Source organism: Ptychodera flava, chromosome 21 (assembly GCF_041260155.1).
Source record: "Ptychodera flava strain L36383 chromosome 21, AS_Pfla_20210202, whole genome shotgun sequence".
In the NCBI taxonomy this organism is placed as follows: Eukaryota; Metazoa; Hemichordata; class Enteropneusta; family Ptychoderidae; genus Ptychodera; species Ptychodera flava.
The window spans coordinates 1,644,382-1,667,135 of NC_091948.1; the positions used below are offsets into that span (position 1 = coordinate 1,644,382).

At 39.0% G+C, this 22,754-nt stretch overlaps 1 protein-coding gene across 3 annotated transcripts in view; it reads right to left on the reverse strand.

Annotated features, from left to right (window-relative positions):
• The window catches only part of LOC139121059 (semaphorin-2A-like), a 291,580-nt gene that overhangs the window by 198,144 nt on the left and 70,682 nt on the right, over window positions 1-22,754 (reverse strand). For 2 of the 3 annotated variants that reach the window (XM_070685673.1, XM_070685675.1), the window contains exon 5: window positions 608-733. The exons of the other annotated variant lie outside the window; for it this stretch is intronic. In XM_070685673.1, the coding sequence (XP_070541774.1) occupies window positions 608-733 (126 nt within the window). The remainder of the gene's footprint in view (window positions 1-607; window positions 734-22,754) is intronic. 3 annotated transcript variants of the gene reach the window in all.

Consider the following 22,754-nt stretch of genomic DNA (forward strand, 5'->3'; position numbering starts at 1 on the left):
TGAGTGGGGAGATGTTAAAATTGTTTGTGTGTCTGTATGTATCAAAACATTGGTGAGGAAGCCATAGTTGTCACTTAAAAAGCACCCAGAGCGACATACGGTTATTACGAGCTATGGATACAACGAATCAACTTTTGTGGTCCCCTGCTTTTCATTCTAACGAGGTTTGATTGTACTTACATAAAACATTACACATTATTCATAGGTACATATTTAAATCAGTGGCATGTGCGTAGAATTATGGAAATTCGATGTAAGAGTAACAATACCAGACAAACATTTGCTGTCGCAGGTGATGAGAAAAACTATTTGCTGTCGCACTCATTTCCTCCACCGCATCCCCAACGCTTGTCTGAAAAGAAATGGTTCTCCCACCACTAATTAAAATAATTTATCATTTTTTATAGGAAACTACAGTGTGATCATTATTTTGAGAATGCATTGCTTATGGACAAATATTATGCAAGGTAGCTTGTAATTATATAAGCCGCACAAAAAGCAACGTAACTAGTTCTTGCATCCATCAAAGCCAGTAAACAATGGATAAGACACATTCTCTTTTCAGCAAACCTGACATCGTAATACAAGAAAACCTCTGTACACTTACGGTGTCCTTTTCAACATTGTAACACCGTGGATATTCTGCATTGGTACCACAAACAAGTAGGCGGTTACTTTGTCCAGGATCATCCAAGATTACTTTGATGAAATTTCGACACAAAGTTGCAGTATCCTGGGGAGAAAATGAGCATATTTAAGATGTACAATGTACTTAAAATGTTATTAAACAAGTCATATGGATGAGATCGTCTCTGGCAGATGCCAATCCCAGTTTCGGTCATAACACTTTTGACCTATGATTGGTCAATCACGGTAACATTGTGCAACTGATTACAATCAGTGAATCATGCAAAATTGCTCACTGGTATGGACATGTAAAACGTGTGAATGAAAGCTATGAAGATCGTGGTCTGTCTTTTTTCCAATTATGTCTGTGTTGTTAAATTAATGACCTGAATTAAATGCTGAACCTGTACGATATGATTTTAATTGACAGGGCCATTTTGGCTATCATTCTCACTGAGAATGATGGGTAAACGCCAAAGATGATTACACAACATTTTCATGTTAGCTGGAGGGTAATATTAGCAAGGAGTCTCAATACATATAAGTTTCAAACTAAACTGTAGGCATTTCACATGTGGCAATGATCCAGACTTAAGTTGACACTGAAAAAAAATATACTCCACCAATAGAGGACAATGTTTGAAATTTCATTCAAGACATATTTGTTGTTAAGATGGCCTACAGGTGAAATTTTGTGAGGTTCTGACATTGAAGTTTACCTTTTTGAGGCAGAGGTTTAGATTGCTGCAATGCTAGGAATGTAGCCTGCTGACAATGGAAACATTAACCTCTGCATCATCTCACCTTTTTAATTCAGCCTAAGTTGCCCAAGTTGGTATTGCTCTAGCTTACAGTGCTATAAGTATACCATGAAACTTGTTTAGAAAAACTGTACAGGTTTTATTAGCAGTCTGTAGCGATCACTGACCTGTCACCCATCTTCATTTAATGTTGACTGATACAGCAGTAATAGTGGGGAAAGGAAGGGCAAGAAAGTCACATGTATGGAGATACTGATATCTTCAGTCTCCAGCAGGCTGTCTTGACTGTAGTCTGCCAGAAATTTATCCTGCTGACAACAGTGACATCCATATATAATCTATTCAATAATTTCTTATATTTGTTTTCATTTTCGAATTCAGTGTGGGCTACGGTGTGACACATAAAAATAAAAATACAGCTTTAATTTTAAAACTTTTGATTTATGAACAATAAATGCCATTTATAGTCCAAACTTAAAATGCATGGGTACTTTAATCGCGAATAAGTAATACACAAAAAAAACAGGCATAAAACGTTCAATATGCACATAAAAAATAAACTTTTGAGAATGACACTGACAACAACTTCATTACCTTTCCAGTGACAAATACAATGATTTCAATTATCTCCCACTCTTGTGAGTAGTACCATTATAAGTGACTGCTTGCTGCTTTCAGATAAAAAATTATTTATGATTTGACAATTATTGTAAGCAATGTATATATAGGAAGTCAACATTTTCCAATGCCAGTTGAAAGTTTTAATTAAAAGACAGGTCATTTGTCCAGTGATGACTGATAGATTTGTTCCCCTACCCAATTCAAAAAAGAAAAAGACATAGCGTCCATGACACTTTGCTCACATATAATTCGATGTGGCAGGCTCAAGTGAGTGTATGTGTAATATTAATAGCTTCTATAGGACTCTACGCTTGTAAGATTCATAATGTTACAGGCATTTGAACAAATTTGATGCACTGTCCATCATATACCAAGGAGAAGTATGTAATGGTTGGCAGCGTTTGCAATGAACCCAACGTATACAACACTATGCAGCCTGATACACCAGCACTATTTTTAAAGACTAGTGCACTATCTTCGTCAATTGCTGGTCTGAAGTCTGATATGATGACCCTTGAATTGTCCCCGAGGTTATCGTTCGCCCAGTTAAAGCGATGAAATTCGTTTCTTCGCCTCGATAAGTTTGTATGTGTGATGTGTGATAGTGAGCATGCGTGAGTGAGTGCTTCACGAACTCTACAACGTGTGGAGCGGTCTCAGTCAGAAAAATGTAACAACTTAGCCGGCTATTGAACCACTCTTTTTGAGAGTGGGGATTTAGTCGAGCGGTTCTCTTGGTTGCTTCTCCACTAGCGACTGATGCCGTATGTTGTGGGTTCGAACCCGATTGAAAACTAGCCGTATTTTCTATCCTGGGTGATAGCTCTGCTGGTGGACAGAATTGTCCCCGAGGTTATCGTTCGCCCAGTTAAAGCGATGAAATTCGTTTCTTCGCCTCGATAAAGTTTGTATGTGTGATGTGTGATAGTGAGCATGCGTGAGTGAGTGCTTCACGAACTCTACAACGTGTGGAGCGGTCTCAGTCAGAAAAATGTAACAACTTAGCCGGCTATTGAACCACTTTTTTTTGAGAGTGGGGATTTAGTCGAGCGGTTCTCTCTCGGTGGCTCTCCGCTAGGCGACTGATGCCGTATGTTGTGGGTTCGAACCCGATTGAAAACTAGCCGTATTTTCTATCCTGGGTTGATAGCTCTGCTGGTGGACAGAATTGTCCCCGAGGTTATCGTTCGCCCAGTTAAAGCGATGAAATTCGTTTCTTCGCCTCGATAAGTTTGTATGTGTGATGTGTGATAGTGAGCATGCGTGAGTGAGTGCTTCACGAACTCTACAACGTGTGGAGCGGTCTCAGTCAGAAAAATGTAACAACTTAGCCGGCTATTGAACCACTCTTTTTTGAGAGTGGGGATTTAGTCGAGCGGTTCTCTCGGTGGCCTCTCCGCTAGGCGACTGATGCCGTATGTTGTGGGTTTGAACCCGATTGAAAACTAGCCGTATTTTCTATCCTGGGTTGATAGCTCTGCTGGTGGACAGAATTGTCCCTGAGGTTATCGTTTGCCCAGTTAAAGCGATGAAATTCGTTTCTTCGCCTCGATAAGTTTGTATGTGTGATGTGTGATAGTGAGCATGCGTGAGTGAGTGCTTCACGAACTCTACAACGTGTGGAGCGGTCTCAGTCAGAAAAATGTAACAACTTAGCCGGCTATTGAACCACTCTTTTTTGAGAGTGGGGATTTAGTCGAGCGGTTCTCTCGGTGGCCTCTCCGCTAGGCGACTGATGCCGTATGTTGTGGGTTCGAACCCGATTGAAAACTAGCCGTATTGACCTTAGTATCTGCATTGTGTATCCCTGTGTATGTGTATGCTGCTCCATAGGCCTACAGCTTTCGTTCATGTTTGAAATTGCAGGAATATTTATAGTTTTACTGCAAGTACTTGAAACCATTGCAACTGCTTGGGCCTCGCCAATGCTACTTGCGGCTTTAATTAGTATTACTATAATTATTATTATTATTATTATTATTATTATTATTACAAGTTTAGGGGCTATAAGTATTATATAGAAATCTAATAACAGTTCATTGAAGCTGTGTGGGAATTCTGAAAAAGAGGTGTTGTATATTTTAATTTTGTCAATAGGGGTGACTTCCAATTGTTGTACGTGCAGCGCAGAATTATGCATCATACTGTACGGAGAGAGGGGGATATCATTAAGCCAAGGGGTAATTAAATGCTTGTCGGAAAAGTGACATTAAGCAGTTTGAGCGATAGTAGCAGGCCTATACTTTAAACTTTTGTGCGAACTTTATGGATACACGTTCAGGGCTCGAAATTAGCGGTAGTCCCGCGCCCACAGAGTACCACCTTTTCCCTGGGGCTACCAAAACCCATTAGGGGAAATGGTAGCCCACTCGGACTACCAAAGCCTTGGACATAAAATTACTTAGTGGGCGACATGATGTTCTTCCATAAACGTGCTCTGTTTTGTCATTGTTGGATAGTTTCAGCAAAACAAACGCCTAACACTGGCCATTTTTATGCTTTTTGTATATGCTGCCTAGGGTACAGTGACTTGACAGAGTAGTCGCTCTGAGAAAAAAAAATTGAGATTAAGATTAACGATTTCAATCGGTTCAATTTAATTTTGTTTTTAGTTTTCTTCCATCAAAAGTCACGACTATGAAAAAGATTTCCAATATAAATTAACAATCTCTCTCTCTCTCTCTCTCTCTCTCTCTAAAAGATTTCCAATATTAATTAACAATCTCTCTCTCTCTCTCTCTCTCTCTCTCTCTCTCTCTGCAGCGAAATTGCTATGCTGCGATCAATAAACAAATATTTTCCATACATTAGGGGTAACATTAAAAGTTCATTATATAAATCTAACTTAATTGCTTAAGTTAGGCTGCGTTCAAAAAAAACGGTTAGGGGGGCTGGAGGAATTCAGGGGGGATTGGAAAATTTTGGGGGTAGTGGAGGGGGACTTGAAAATTTTGCTCTACCTGTAAGGGGGGACTTAAAATGTTTGGGTCCCTTTTGAGTTTTACATTTTCCAATTCCAATTTTTGAAGGTAATTCAATGAAAAATGAATACCATTTTTTATGTCATCAAAATGTTGTAATGTTAGTAATAATTTAACAAATCTAGAACCATTTTGGCAATTTTCATGACTTTTAATCTAAACGTGAGATTTGTCGTTAAAAAACAAACTTGAGCCTCGTAACAGGGCAGAAGCTGCAACTGTTAATGATTTTTGCAATATTTCTATGCAATATAACAACTACAGTTTCTTGCTATCTCCCTACAGCATGCTCAAACACACAATATTTAGTTTGTCGACAAAGCCTGTATATATAAATATAAATATGTATTTGGTGATAATTTAATTGGAGTCCAGACTGACAGTCAGTTGTCAGTGATACAAATGCATGGTACACATACATAGGCTGTGATAGCAAGCTGAATACTGGACAATTCAACATGTTGTAGGGAGTAGAACAAGAACGCAGTTGTAAAACTGAACAAAAATATTGCCAAAATTATCAAAGTTAATACAGCTACTGCCTACGGGTAGTGTCACTATCAGATACTACCCTGCTACTGCAGTGTCACTGTCACTGCATACCTGAACAGTGACAGAGACAGCTCTGACTCTGATGTACATGGTAGTTGAAGAAGAGTTTTGGTCAAATGACACTCATGACAGTGAAACTCACTTGTACACAAGATCAGGCAAGAGAGCAACACATGGAATAAAACACAGAAATGTTTGAATTCTGGCATATGAGAATAATCAAATATTAAAGAAAAAAGATGGGGTCACCATGCTTGATTTTCTAAATTTTCACACTCTTATTATAAAATGATACAGAAGTAAAACTTTGAATAGTAAAGACTAAAAAAAAAATATGTGACCAAATGGAATTATTTATTTTTTAACCAAATTTGCAATTATCACACCCAAAATTTCAGAGATTAAAACATTTATTTGATGGAATATTTTAACCTTCCGGTATTGTCAATTTTGAGTAGCATCTAATTCATATAGGTCTTGTAGTTTTGAAACAATTTTGGTAGGTCACTGTGCAATACGGCAATTAGCCAGAATTCACAATTTTCCTGCTCTCTCATGATTGCATTCCCCCTTTGTGCTCTTCAACAGGAACAATTGACCTGGCCAGAGTTGGATTAACTCAAGTTGGCTTTTAGACCAATAAATCTAAAAAAATTCACTGATGCGTTTAAAGAACTTGCCTTGGGAATATGACTATACAAAGTGCTAATACAGGTAGTATTGAACACCTGTGAGCAGAACGGCGCAATACATGTTTATTTTTTCTGCGCTCACATCCTTTACAAATATGCGGGCCTGTGATAGTTGGGGGGGACTTGAAAAATTTTGACCATATAGAGGGGGGCATTTGAAATTTTTTTAGGGTACTTAGGGGGGGATCTGAAAAAAAATAAGATTTCAATCGAGATTCCTCCAGGCCCCCCCTATCGCTATTTGTGAACGCAGCCTTAGGTCTCAGACCCCCCCCCCCCCCCCATCCCCCACACTAACTTGACTGACCTAAAATTGAAAAACATTTCGGACACGTGTCCTGTACTAATTCTTTCATAAACGTACCAATGTACCAATGTACAATGGATTCATTCTCATGTATAATTTAAAACTTATTCAGATTTTCATCGTAAGCGTCATATTGGCATTGCAGAATAAACATTTTTCTGCATTTCGCATGTTTCGCCCTGCCAGTGTAGTCTGGCAGAGACCCTGCGATTCGCGTTCTTCCCTGTTGGAACACGCGCGCGCCCTTCAGAGACGCGGCGCTAATCCCAGAGCATGCGCAATTGAGAGTGCATGCGCGTGACAGTAGAACGTCTCCGATCTCGTGCTATCGTGTCGTTGAGCTTTAAAAGTGATGGAATGTTGACAGAAACTGGAATTACTGCAGAGAATACTTTTCAGGATATCACATGTGAGTGTCTAAGGTACCAAGTAGGACGTTTAGGAAATCCTTTCAGAAAGTTCACGCCGCCTGTGGCCATTTTGTGGAGTATAAGCTTATAAGCTTACGTAACTGCAGCGTATACAGTATTTCTACTGTACATATTGCCGGAACATATGCGATGGAATTTTGCGTTTCACGTCGTTCAATCATTCAGATGGAAATGCCGCCCTTCTCCAAACTTTGAAAAAAAACAGGGTGACAGACTTTGGAATGCTAACTCTTGTATAACAATGACGTAATTTAATGAGAAGATATTTGTATTCGAGCACGGCTACAGTTTTTGATTCGAGAACTCTCATCATGGACCGTGGTTGTATTCAACAATCGAGAGGGCTAGGGTGAGTCGAACTTTGTCCTTGTCCATGATGTAGCACTTGTGCAAAAAAAAGCGAATCCACAGGTCTTCGGCGAATCAATAAATGTGTTTTTCACCAAGCTGAAAGGTTGAAAGATGCGTCCATCACTTTGGATGAGCTAGATAAATGCGGTCAAACCCAGCTGGGCACAGAAATTTGCCATAATATGACTTTTTCCGGAAATTACGAAGACGACCGGCCGTGTGGTGAAACTTTGCAACAAAGTTAAATATCTGAACTGACGTACTTGAATGACAGGCACAGGAAACGATGGCCAATAAAAACGCATTCTCGTTGCATTTTGATAATATTGTCTCAATCACAATGACACAGAAATTATGCCTCCTCCCGACAGAAGGGCCATGGCCTATTTTTAGCCCTGCTACAGAATGTCTTGGTGCTGAAAAGGCCATGTTGTTGTCAGGTTGTCATGGCGACTTTTAAAATTTGCATACAACTCTGAGAGTTAAACGGATTGTTAATAGGTCACAAAACCTTTGAGTCCCACTGTCGTCCATTATACCTGTTTTCTTTGGTATTAAAGCTGTGCAAGTATGCACATCGAAAGACTAGAAAATTCACTTCATGGGCAGAATCTTGTAAAATACCTTTTCTTGTGTGGTTAACGAAAAAAGATACCCTGATCTAAAATATGCATGGGCTACAAGCCACTGTCACTAGGCTACCAACTGCAGAAAATGGTAGCCGAAGTAGACTACCAGGGAAAAAAGTTAATTATGAGCGTGGGCAGTATTAAACATGAAAATTTCACTTGTAATATTTCCCCTTGTCTTGGCCTGCTGGGTTTTAAAAAATGTTTAAAGGTATACAGGCACCATGTTCAAATTTAGCCGTTGCTACCATGGAAAGGGGAGATCTAGCTAATCATAGAGTTTATGGGGTCACGCCAGGTCACACAAAAAATAATGCACCACTACATGGTCATAATTTTACTTTAGTTAAACAATCAGAAATAATTTGTCTTCATTATTCTTCCTGGAATGAGGCAAAGAAATCAAAATAAATTATTATGAAATGAACATTAATACGTCGTTAATTATAAATCCATAAAATAACTAAGTACCAGTGAATTATGTTTTAAATAAAAAAAACTGTGCGCTACTGTTACTGCTTGTGATAAATAATGGTACATTGGGTGATAAGGGGAATTGGGTTCATAAAATTAGTTTGAGATACTAGTAGAATTAATTTTAGTACATAAAATTAATTTGGAGGCATAAAATCAATTCGATGAATGCATAATAAGTTAGTACTATACTATATAACACTTATGTGGGATGACTGCATGAAACATAATTAAAAATGCTTGAAAAAGTATTTCTGGTCTATATAAAATTAATTCTAACACACTAAAATTAACGAAAAACATAATTTTGACCAGAATGGCCCCGATATACACTATCTTTATTATTCTTCCTAGAATGAAGGCAAAGAAATTACAATTAACAAATGTTAAACGTTGTTTCTTAGAAATCCAAAAAAATAAATAAAAAACAGTGAATTATGTTTTAACACAGACCCTCTCGAGGGTCTATGGTTTTCAATAAAAAAATGTTGGTTACCAAAATGGTTATCATGGCATTATGAAACGAAAATGAACATAGAGTTCATGCTGTGATAAATACACTTAAGAGAGCATTTGCATAATAAGTGGGATTACTTTTAATGGAATTTGGAAAAAAAATTGAAATTTTAAAACGCAAATAGGTTTCTATGGAAACACAGGGCAGTAAAAATGGATATCATATTTTGTCTTTCTCACCCAAAATAACCCTTTGGTATAATATTTCTGTTGTTTACTGGATATTTACACTGGATATTTGGTCTTTCTAACCCAAAATATCCCTTTGATATAACACATTCTGTTGATTACTGGATTTTAGCTGGAATCTTAAAGAACTGGTAATTTTTACTCCTGAATGGTTGCCATGGAAACATCTCACATTAAAATGAGTGTGATATTTTTTGGTGTGCTAACCAGAAAAACCCTTATGATCAATTTTTTACATCACCCAATAGCTCTTTAATAGGAATTAGGTAAAAGGTACATTTTCAATCCAAAAATTAAAATAAGTCTGGTTTCTGTGTTCTCTGACCCAAACTCCCAACTAGATAATTTTCATATCAATCAAAGTAACTTGTCATTGGATATTAGACAACCTGAAATTTTCAACCCCTAAAACGGTTACATGGAAACATGGGGCAGTGAAATCGATATCATATTTGGTCTTTTCGGCCCAAAATACCCACATGGTGAAATTTTAACTTGAATTGAACCTATTGTTATTCGCCTTATTATTTCTATATATACTTATATTAATATTATTATTATTATTATTATTGTTATTGTTATTGTTATTGTAATTAAACTTTATTTAAGGTTGATAACCTGTTCGGCAAATAAGGCCAATCTCCCACAAGGTTGACAATAAAACATTTACAAAAGTACAAATAAGCAAAATTACGAATGACAACATAAAGAAAATGAACACGAGAAAAACAGCAAATGCAACAAAGAAGCAGAAAGCAAAGTACATGTAAATGTTACCAATGAGACTTTTATAAAAATGCGACTTAAATGGCTTAAGGTTTTAGCTATTTTCAGTTTCATTTGCCATATGTATATGGCAACTGGGAGGTTGGTTGAAAAAAAAGTCTGCATGTAATATGTATGTATGTATGTATGTATGTATGTATGCATGTATGTATGTATGTATGTATGTATTTATGTATGTATGACTGTCTGTGTAAGATGTATTCATTGCTCAATAAAGTTTTGCGCGATGTGTGATGGTGAGTGCATGAGCGTGAGTGCTTCATGAACTGTACAAGTGTGGAGTTGTCAGAGTCAGAAAAATGTAACAACTTAGCCGGGTTACTGAACCACTCTTTTTTTGAAGAGGGGGGGGGGGGGGGGGGGGGGGATTTGACCAACTTGTTCTGTCTGTTGCTTCTCCACTAAATGGCTGGAACCCAATTGATATAACCATATTCATTCTGCTTTGGAATTTTTTTAGTTGAAAACATTTGCCTTTTCAGTGTGCTTTCTCGGAGTACCTTAGGTATTTGAACATGCAGGCTAATGACACATTTATCAGGACTGTTATTAGTTTTTGAATAAAGCAATTGTCATTCAAGAATTAAAATGTGCTTGATTAGAATGAAAATATTGGAAAAGAAAATTGACGGTGACACCTGAAGTGTTTCTATGTGTGTATGAGAACATCTGCAAAGGTCGAGATGATTATTGGTGCAGTGATGCCATATGAATGTAGATGTGCCATTATTTAAATAGACTTGTCAGAATTGTAAAACTGATGTGCGGTAAAAAATGAACATGGTCAAAAATCAAGAACTCAAGACCTACTTATCTGATCATTGTCATATTGGTTTTTAGCTACCTTAGGCCACACTCATTGACCATAATGAGCCAATATTGGCTGCTATCTATTTTTAATGATTTCTTCTCCATTTTTGCAATTTTTGTAGAAACACCTTCTCTGAAACCCCAATGGTCAGATTCCTTTGAATTATGGTTAACAGGTTACTGGGGATGATCTAATAGGATTCATTGAAATTATGGTTAAATTTGCATATTAGTATTTCAGGGGCAATCATGTGTGAACCAGTACTTAGTATGTCTGTAAAATGGCAGCACAGTGTCATTGACACTGATTTTAAAGACAAAGAGAGGTAGTTCAAAAAAACAGCACTTGGATAAGTAAGGCTTTTTCTCATGATTTCTGTTCTAATTTCTGGCAAATACGAATTATTTATCTAAGTTGAGAGCATAGACCTTCAGAAATGAATGTTTGCAGATTGGAAAAGATTCTGCAGATACTTTGGACACGTGCAATTTCCAATTTTGAACACCCAGACACCTTTGTGATATTTTAAAGCCCCAAATAATTTGTAATAAACCGATTTCAAATATTCTCAGTTTTCCAAGAGCTTTCTTTGAATAAGACCCATCAGAGACTGAAAAAAGTATAACACTGTCGTAAGTGTCGAAAGTGGCATGGTCGGTGCATGATGTATAGGAGGCCTTCGGTTGATTTATATTTCGTTTTCATTGGGCACTTCAGACATCACAGCGAGCGCGAGCGTATTTAGGATCAATCAACAGCCTTTGCTTTGTGCTAATCACCGTTTTCACCGTAATCTGATTTAGCGAGTAATTTGTAATGACTACTGCAAATTTTCAAAATGGCAAATTGTAAACTTTCATCTAGCCACCACTGCTTGCATTGTGTAATAAACTCTATACTAATATCTGAGTAGAATAAAGGAAGGTGCCTCCACAATTCTCAGGAGTTGTATATTTTAATGTTACGTGGTACGATCTGATTGTGTATTTGTTCGGTATTATAATATCAATATTCATGTTTTATAATGTGTATGTGTCGGCTATTTGGTTTTAAAAAATAGTCATGGTGAGATGGTTGTAATTACTTTCGATGTGAATGTAAGAAACTCATGATTGAATAAGCAATTTCCTAACAAATTTATATATTTAAGCATAATGGACACATCCACCCATTAACAAATCAAATAAATAAATATTAATCCCATCAGTAGGCCTACAAGTAGATTAAATAACAAAGATATAGTTGGGTAGATGGCATTTTTTTTATCAAACACAGCTGCGATCTATATTTCCCTTGCTATCTACGCATCTCCAACAAATTTTACAACTTTACAGCAAGCGCAGATGAGATCTGTTAAATTTTTTATTCACATCAGAATATCTAAGGTTACTGCCAAGTCTAGATACATCTCGCAACATCTAACTCCAATTAATGAAGTCTGCCAATACGATGGTAGTGTTGGTCTGATCGCCGAGGTATAATAATCGAAGACGCAGGTGACTGAAATTTATAGGCCTATTACTTTCCTCGAAGACGCATGCTTATTACTTCCCTTCGCGATCTACGCTTCTCTAACGCATTTTATTATTACCGTTCAATTTATAAATTCAATTAATACTAAATCATACCAAAACAATTATCCGGGATCGTTGATTGATGTGTATGTGCCTGTCTGTCTGGCTGTGGGCCCGATATCTCAAAAACGGCTCATCAGATCAAAATCAAATCTGATATATAGATTCAATTAGCAAATGGCAAGAACTGATTAGTTTTTGACGGACGTGGCTTGCATACTTTTTGCCCATTTGCATAATTACTGATTTTAGAAAAGACGGACATACATTGAGAATGACTGCACACAATCTGGTGAGATTTGTTACAAATGATGATCACAACAAGGTATATCAGCCGTGAAAGGTATAAAGGGATGACATGAAAGATAATTGCTAATTTGCATACTAATGAAGTTTACTAATTAGGGATCTATCTGAATTGACTAGATAAAAAATTGACGAAACTTTGCATGGATATGGAAGATACTATGATTTAACATTATTGAAGGTCATTAAGCATTTTGACTTCAGCCAATTCCTAATTTGCATATCTAATTGACTTTCCTAATTAGGGGGATATATACCTGAATTGACTAGAATAAAGTGGACGAAACTTGTTACATATATCGAAGTTACTATGATACAACACTATTTAAAGTCATTAAACATTTGTACTTTAGCCAATTCCTAATTTGCATATTTAATTAACTTTCTAATTAGGGATATATACCAGGATTTACTGTTCAAAGTTGACAAAACATGCTATGTATATTGATGATACCAGGTTAAAACAATATTGAAAGTCATTTCGCATGTTCATGTCAGCTAATTTATAATTTTTATATCCAATGAGCTTTCACAGTTCGGCATATATAGCTTGAAGGACTAGACAAAAGGCAATTACATTTGCTATATAAAGTAGTCATACAATAACAGCGGTCAGAAAATGTTTCATTTTTATTTCAGCTAATTACATATTTGTATACTTAATGACCTTAAGAATTAATCTGAATACTGTTCATGATGTTGATCATGCAACATTTAATGAAGTTGCAAAAATGTGGCAAAAGTTTAAATTTACACACATCCAGCAATATAGAATGAGAAACATGTGAGCATTTTCAGTTCATATCTGGTTCGTTTTTTGTCACGTAACATTCATGATCTTCAAAACCACTTTTCTCTAATAATGCATTAAATTTTCGTATTTACCGGACTCCATACTTAAAACAGGTGTGGCCGTTTAAAAATTTATTAACGTGGAATATGTAAGTATGGCGCCCTCATTAGACTGTCATGGATATTCCGTGTAAGCTGATACACGAGATAAAACTGACATAATGCTGTAACTACTGCGTATTAATATTATAGTATGTGCTTTAAAATAGTTTCCTTGCAGAGTGCTTGGATAAGTGGGCCACAGGAACAGGTTTTATTGAGGTTTTTCTTAGTCATGATAAGAGAGAGTTTGTGCCTTATGCCACGCTGTTAATTATCAGTAGGCCAAGGGTTATTTTCTTTGTGTGAGAGAGTTGAATTTCAATGGCGAAGTACATGGTCGACACCAAAGTGCATAGACATCGAAAGTGATACCAAAGTCACCTAAATCGATGGACAAGAGATCTACCTTTCGTGCATGTACAGTTGAAGTGCTATGGCCTTTGCCGGCGATAGTTTTCAGAGAATCGGGTAAGAACTGACATTTATTTCCCGTCCTCTTCAAAAAGTTGAGAGCTTTGAGAAAACTGTCTGGATGGCGAGACTCTGTTATACGTCAAGTGTGTTAGATCCAGAACTTTCTGTGTGAGAACAGTTCACTGGAAAAGAGCAAAACGAGCGTGCACTTTTACAAATTGAGAGGAGAGACCCAACAATTGCAGGAGGACTGTGAAACAAGTCTGTTGTGAAAGTAGTGATCTGTGGGGTTGATAGAAGGAAATTGACCATCGTTTGTGCAGATCTGTATCCACGTGTGATCTGGAATTTTCCATGAGTGACGTCATTGTCACGTGGTACAGAAACGTCGAGGGAGCGTCGCTGGGACTGAACAACGATCAGTCGCGGTTATCTGAACCGCAAGGCATTTCTTGAGGCTACTGCCGGGACTGTAGAGAATTTCTGTAAAGTCGAGAGCTTTCCGTGTGAATAACTTGAACGGACATTGCGATTCAATGATTCAGTTCATAGAGTTTACAAGTTCTGAGTGTAATTTACACCCTATACCCTGTGTACTGTAATCAGTGTATTCGTGTAGTACCAAAGGGAAAGTGATGAGTGTTTGATATCATATTAATGTATTTATTATTTTCAACATCAGAGGGTAATCATTACCCGGGTGTATTTACACGTGTATTTTGGAGATTGTATCTGTTGCAACATGTTGATGAGGGTTGGGTTGTCAGCGGTTATGGTGCCCTCTAGTGATGAGATGTTTTAAAGTCTGTTGACAGAATATATATGAGATTGAGCATTTTGTTGAAATTCATTTTTTTTTGTTCATTTAATTATTTTGTTACATTAAGTTCTCTTAGTGTGTGTCATATGTTGCTCCTTAGACTGTAGCCCACACTGTCTATGCCAATGCTGTGTGTACGATTCAGAGGCCCTTTGAAAGAAATGGTTTTGCTCCATTTCTTGCATGCAACTATAGCCGGGTTTGACCAAGAACGGGTGACAAACATGGCGCCCAACGTGGGGCCTTTACACAGTGCAAATAAATGGTGTGTTGGTGAGTGTGGGCACTTACATTTCAAGTCTTTGGAGTTGTGACACTAGCCAGTAGTTTTATTTTAATTTAACTAGTAGTACAGAGTTGATATGGCTATTACTATCGGGTTCATACACAGGTAGCAGTATTGATTGTACATGTACACAATTTACATGTGGCAATCGGTTTTTTTGGGAAATCCCTGTTTGGCTTTTTATAGCATTGAGCGCATAATTGTGCCAGGGCTGCATGGTATATTGGATCGTGTGTTGCTCTGTTGTTTAAGTTTATTGATTGCAGTGATTGTGTACCATTGCATCCATGTTGTGGTGACACCTGCTCTAAAACAAGAGTTTGATACCCAGTTACTGTGATTGACCCTCACGCATCTGACACTTTTAAAGGTGGAAGGGACACCAGAGCCAAGTTGCGTACTGGCAGGGGTAGGGGCATGTGGACGCCATGGACAGAGAATCCTGTTGGGGATAAAAAGAAAACAGAAGTTAAATAGGCACTCCCACTTGGTAACATTTTTAAAAAAAATCTTTTCAATGCCAACGGTGGATATTTGACGTGGCGACTGCGCACTGATCCCGAGATTTTGATAAAAACATGTCATTTCCCAAGCATATTTTTCACATCCCAAAGGTAAGTGATAGGAAATTGAGACAATCTGCAGATAAAAAGGTAAGAATAGCAGATGTGGAAAGAGAACTTTGGAGACCCCATGGGCATAGACATGACCAGTCCGTGCATCAAGAGTTAAATTTGAATCCACCCCTTCATTAAACAGTAGTGGACGGTCCCCCAAGACAAGCTCTTCGGTAATGAGGCTGTCCTTTGACGATGGAAGTGGACAGTTAAAAGTGCCTGCAGGACTGTTTCAGCGACCACATTAGTCCATGTTTTTGGGAGACGCTTCTCGGAAAGGAGATGTAGCATTTGAGCTCTGGAAGTATGAAATTGGGTGCTTACAGAATGAGGGCGTGTACACACCGCAAGTGTTGGCTCAGGCCGTGCGTGCTTCATTGGAAGGAGATGCTGGTTTAACTATGAGGAACTTAGGAATAGATGCCAGTTTGGATGATATTTTAGAGAAGTTAGAAATAATCCAAGGTGAAGTTGAAACTGGAGCGATGCTCTTGCAAAGTTTCTACAGGGATAGCAACCAACGAGAGGGAGAAAGTGTTGAAGCCTACAGTTCTTGCTTACAGTTGGCTATCAACAAAGTGAAGCAGCAGGGAGGTATTAGGGCGGCGATGATTGATGAAAGTTTGTGCACAGATTTTAGGAGAAAGTTGGCAGATAGCAATTTGAAGAGTATGCTATACCCAAGAGAGATCAGATTGCTACATGCGATGAGTTAGTTCGCTAGGCTCGTAGCACTGAACAGGAACTCAGAGAATTTCGAGACAAACCTAAAGGTAAGCGTGTCGCCTCTGGATAGATATATCAGAGTACCGTGGTAGAATCTGAGGAAGCAAATGTCAAGACTGGTATCAGTGAAGTTCTGAAGACATTGCAGAAACTGCAGACAGAAAACTATGCGTTACACTCTCAAGTGAAGGAGATGAAAGATGAGATGTTCAAGTGGAAGGACGACCATGAAATTAATGACCAGTCTGAACCAGCGTCAGAAGGGTCAAGGACATCAACTGTAGGTCAAGGTAGGAAACCATTACGGTGTTGCAATTGTAAAAAAGAGGGACACAGATCTAGGGATTGTCCGGAACCTAAGTGCAGTAGAAAATTCTATGTGTGTGATCAGGAGGGCCATATTGCCAGGACATGTCCATATAAACCTGCTTTGAAACAACAGGTAGCAGACTCTTATGCATACATCTCCAGATCAGCAGGGAAGGACTGCAAATGATGGTGAGTATATAGGTGAAAAGACACGGAACCATAAGAAGATACCAAAAGAATTTATCAACAAGCTAGTGGATGACAGTTTTGATGCAGGCAAGAACGGTTGGATGAGTGGTTGGTGCACCTAATGAGGATTTCATTATTGTTGAAGGACAGAAGTGTCGCTGTTTAATCGATACAAGTTCACAGGTGACTACGATTTCTCATGAAAATTTGTTGCATCTTCCTATTTGTCAGACGAAGGTAACTGAAGCATTGACTGTAACAGGAGCTGAGGGACAGACTATTCCTTTCCTGGTATTTGTGGAAGTGGCGTTGTCATTCCAAGAAACTGTTTTTGGTTGTCAGGAGTATGTGATTCCTGCCTGATAGTCAAAGATAGCGAGTATAATATGAAGATACCTGTAACGGCTGGGACGAATATACTGGGATGTTACCCTTGGAGAAAAGACATGGTATTTCATTGAAAGAAGACGCAATATATGAAGATGTCATCTGTTGGCAAAGCTTTTTGTCAAAGTCTAGAGGCCAGGGAGCACTCTATTGGCAAAGATGGATGTATTGGGGAGATAAATGGGATGTTAAAACACCCTGTTACCATGGAATCGAATCATGCGAGGACAGTGATGGGAAGAGCCCGTCGTGGACCTGTAGGGGATGAGTATATGGTAGCTATTGAACCCAGTCAGAGGTCAGCTGGGAGGATGACAACAAGTCCTGCTACAGCGGTAATGACTTGTCTGCCAAAGAAGTCAAAGGTACCTGTAGTGATACAAAATAGGACATCGAAACCATTAGTGATCAAGCCTGGTGAGATTATCGGAAAAGCAGAAGCCATTACATGGATCGGACATCCAAGAGAATATAGAGTACACAATCAACAACAGAATAAACAGGATGAATGTGGGAAAGAAGATATACATAGGGAGAATCAGTTTACTTGAAGTTTACTTGCAAAGGATTGGAATTTGACTTGTCAGGATCGCCTATTGACAAACACCAGCTTCAACAGGTGAAGGATTTGTTTGATCGACATACAGAGGTATTCTCTAAGCATGACAATGACCTAGGTCATTGCGACTTGGTGAAACATAGGATCAGATTGACGGAGGATACACCCATTAAGGAGAGATATCGTCGGGTACCCCCTGCAAGGTATGACGAACTGAGACAGATAATACGAGGAATATTGGAGAGTGGTGTTATTCGGGAGTCACACAGTCCATGGGCTGCCCCAATTGTGATGGTGGAAAAGAAGGATTGAAGCATTAGACTATGTACTGACTATAGAAACTTAAACACTCGTACCATCAGGGATTCTTATGCCATTCCACGAATAGAAGAAAGTCTCGATGCATTGAGGGGAGCCAGGTTTTTCTCGTCTCTGGACCTTGAAAGAGGCTATTTGCAAATTGGAATGGATGAGCGAGACATTGAGAGGACAGCTTTTGTGACGCCAGGAGGGTTGTATGAGTGTTTGAAGATGCCAATGGGTCTAACCAGAAGTCCAGGAACTTTTCAACGGACCATAGAACGTTGTTTGGGTGCTCTTTATGTCAATGTTTGATTGGTACTTCTAGATGATATCATAGTGTTTTCATCCACAGTTGAAGAACACCTGGATTGTCTGGAAATGGTGTTCAAGAGACTAGAAGAATGTCACTTGAAGATTAAAGTCTCCAAGTGTGTGCTCATGTGAGGTATTTGGGCCATGTGGTACCAGCAGATGGCATTCAGACACATCCATCTAAGATAGAGGCACTGAAGAGTTGGCCAGTACCAAGGAATACCAGAGATGTCAAGCCTTTCCTGGGATTTGCAAGTTATTGTAGGAGATTGTAACTGGATTTTCAAGAATCGTAAAGCCTCTTAATGTCACCAGAATGTAAGGCAGCATTTGATACGGTCATAGAGAAGTTGACCATGGCACCAGTGCTGTCATATGCTGACTACTCTAAACCTTTGAGTTACACATGGATGCAAGCTCATTGGGCCTTGGTGTGGCACTGTATCAAGGAGAAGGTAAAAACAAGAGACTGATAGGATACGCAAGCAGAGGTCTGTCAAGCAGTGAACGGAATTCCTTGCCCTCAAATGGGCAGTGACAGAGAAATTTCATGAGTATTTGTATGGAAATGAGTTTGTTGTCGTAACAGATAACAATCCTTTAACATACGTGATGACCACTGCAAAGCTAGATGCAACAGGACATCGTTGGTTGGCTGTATTATCCACGAACAACTTTCAACTACAGTATAGACCAGGAAGTCAGAATGGAGATGCAGACGCAATGTCACGTCAACCCCATGGAACCACAGCCATGGACGGAACAGTAAGACAACGATGTACTGAATTGGTTCCTAGGAACGACAAGAAAGAAACGCAAAGTTTATCCACTGATGTGAGACACACTTAATTGAAGAGAGTCCATGTATAGAGGTAATTGGAAATACCAATGATGCAGTTCCAAAGGTGTTTGATGAACCAAGTGCATGGCCCAAACAGACATCTCTGCCCTCTGTGACTATGAAGCATGGTGGAAACTACAATTGGAGGACCCTGTGATTAGACAATTGTACTGGTACAAAGAGAGAGGTAAATTTCCCAGTAATAAGGAAAGAAAGGAGGAGCCAAAGTTAGTCCAGCAAGGTTTGCGTGAATGGAAACGACTGTGTTTCAGATATGGAGTTTTGCACAGGAAAAGGACTGATGCGCATGGCCATCATCACTTCCAGACAGTACTGCCTGCAAAATACAGAGGCACTGCTTTGGAAAGAGTACATGAAAGGATGGGCATCTGGGACAAGCAAGAACACTTGATCTGTTGCGTGCAAGGTTTATTGGCCTCAAATGAGCAAGGATGTTAAGACAAAGATAAAGACTTGTGAAAGGTGCACATGGAGGAAGATGACTCCAGAATGCAGAGCAAAAGTACCATTGGTGAGTATCACTAGGACACAACCATTAGACTTGGTATATATGGATTATCTGCAGTTGGAACCTTCAAAGGGTGGAATTAAAGACATACTTATAATTACGGACCATTTTACACGGTATGCGGTGGCCAATGCCATGAAGGATCAGAAAGCGGCGACAACAGCTGATCATTTGTTCACGGATTTTTTGGTACATCATGGCTTCGCAAGCAGATTGCGCTCGGACCAAGGCCGCAATTTGAGTCTAGTGTCATTAAGCAGTTATGTCAGATTACAGGAGTAGAGAAGTTGCGAACAACCCTTTATCATCTACAAGGTAATGGGCATTGTGAGCGTTTAACCAGACATTGATAGATAGTTGGGTATTACTAGAGTACAAGAAATGTGATTGGAAGAATCATGTGGCCCAGTTGTTCACGCCTACAATGGTACCAGGAATGACAGCATTGGATATGCACCATATTTTGTTATGTATGGTAGGCACCAAAGGCTGCCAGTTGATGTGTGTCTGGGAATCCAGCCAGAAGGTTCTGCAGAAGGAACACTGGAAGACTATGCAGGTGAACTGTGTGAGAGACTGAAGCTAGCATATGAATTGGCATCAAAGGAAGCAAGAAAGAGTGCAGCTGACAGTAAACGTCGATATGACTTGAAGACTAGAGAAGCAATATTAGAGCCGGGAGACAGAGTACTCATCAGAAATTTGACTTTGAGAGGAAAGTACAAGATAGCGGATCGATGGGAAAAGCATCCCTTTGTGTAGTGAAGAGAACAAACCTTGCAGTACCGGTGTATGAGGTAGAACCTGAGACAGGAATAGGAAGAAACCAGATTCTCCATAGGAATCACCTATTGCCTTGTTATTCCCTACCTACCCCATATCCGGAGAGACCAACCAGAACTACTGAGAAAGGAAGAATGCAGAAGACTGAGAACAGAGTGAAAACTGAATGAAGATTCTGAAAATGAACATCGGGTAGATCTACTTTGGATTCCAAAACCCAGACAGGACATCCCTTAAAGAGACGTTGGGGAAGATGTGCCCTCGGATGAAATAAAGGAACCAGCTGTTGAGCAATCAAGGTGTGAGGAAGATGATAGTTTTGCTACCAAACATCAGAAGACATTATGACTGTTACATCAGACCAATCAAGGAAAAATTCGGTTGAGAGTCATGAAAATCCAGAAAGATACCCTGGAGATGAACCATGAGAATCTGTTAGTATTCCTGTCGACGTACCGGTATCACCAGATACTGCGATGCAGTCAAAACCTCAGGTGTTACCCAGGAGATCTACTCGTGTACAGAGACCACCAGATAGATTGAATCTCGCCAACATGTGTAGTGAAGGAGATATGTTGCAACCGGAGAAGATGAAATTTGTTGGTAATGTAATAGAGGAACTGTGGAAAGTACTTGAATCACTTCAAGTACAGCCTTAGGGTACAGAATTTACTATAAACAGTGATTCCAAGGTAAGTCAGGGAGTATCAGATTCCAGACGAGTGGATGTGAACTCAAGGGAGTTGCAGTAATAAAGGCTTAGAAGGTAGCTGAGTAGTTACACAGGTAAGTGGAAGCCAAGTTCCTGAATAACAGATGCTTAAAGGTAAGTAAACATGGGACCCTAAATATTGGGATAAAACAGTTTGGTCTTCTCTTTGCAGGTGAGCCTAATTGGCTGGGATGTACTGGTATATGTCACTGAATCGATAGTGAATGGTTCTATGTTGGAGTAGGAGTTGTGTGTGCCAGGAAGCCCTAGAACCTAGTTTTGAGTAGGTGAGGGTAAGATCCAAAGTTTCCCATAGCCTAAAAGTCTTACCTCACAATTGTGTAGCATATTATGTGTATGGATCAGTGGTAATTGATACACTGTACCTAGTCATGATTATCAAATGAGTTATATTTCAGACACAAAGTTTTATTTATTCTGTGGGAGATGCTGAAGCACATGGTCTGTGTGGGCCGGAGCTGAAGTGTTAGGCACTCATAGTGAAAGTGATCACAGGTTGAGGCTGAGAGCATCAAAATAAAAAAAAGAAGAGAATGAGTAGGTGATTTGTCGGTTGGGACAACCTTTCCTAAAGGGGAGAGAGAGTGTGGCCCTTTCAAATTTAGTTACTTGGAATATGTCAGTTTGGCGCCCTCATGAGTCATGGATATTCCGTGTAAGCTGATACACGAGACAAAATTGATATGATGCTGTAACTACTGTGTATTAATATTATAGTATGTGCTTTCAAATAGTTTCCTTGCAGAGTGCTTGGATGAGTGGGTTTTATTGAGTTTTTTTAGCCATGATAAGAGAGAGATTGTGCCTTATGCAACGCTGTTAATTATCAGTAAGCTAAGGATTCTTTCTTTGTGTGAGAGAGTTGGGTTTCAATGGCGAAGTACATGGTCGACACCAAAGTGCATAGACATCGAAAGTGATACCAAAGTCACCTAAATCGATGGACCAGAGATTTTACCTTTCATGTATGTACAGTTGAAGTCCTATGGCCTTTGCTGGCGATAGTTTTCACTACTACAACTACCTATCTGACTTATAGATTGATATATGGCGGGTGCCACATGTGGGGCAGGATGCGCTTACTATTTTCGAAACACCTGACATCACTTCTTGGTCTTCTGGCCAGAGGTCCATATATCTTTCTTTCAAGAATATGACTTTGTTTGTGTACCGTCTATTTACTGTCTGTTCTGTGCTGTTTTGTGTCTATGTTTACAACTATTGTCTTGCGAATTCCGACCTACTGTCATTGGATTATGGATTGGTATGATTGCGATTATTTCAGAGAATCGGGTAAGAACTGAACATTTCCCGTCCCTTCAAAAAGTTGAGAACTTTGAGAAAACTGTCTGGATGGCGAGACTCTGTCATACCTCAAGTGTGTTAGATCCAGAACTTTCTGTGTGAGAGAAGTTCGCTGGAACAGAGCACAACGAGCGTGCAC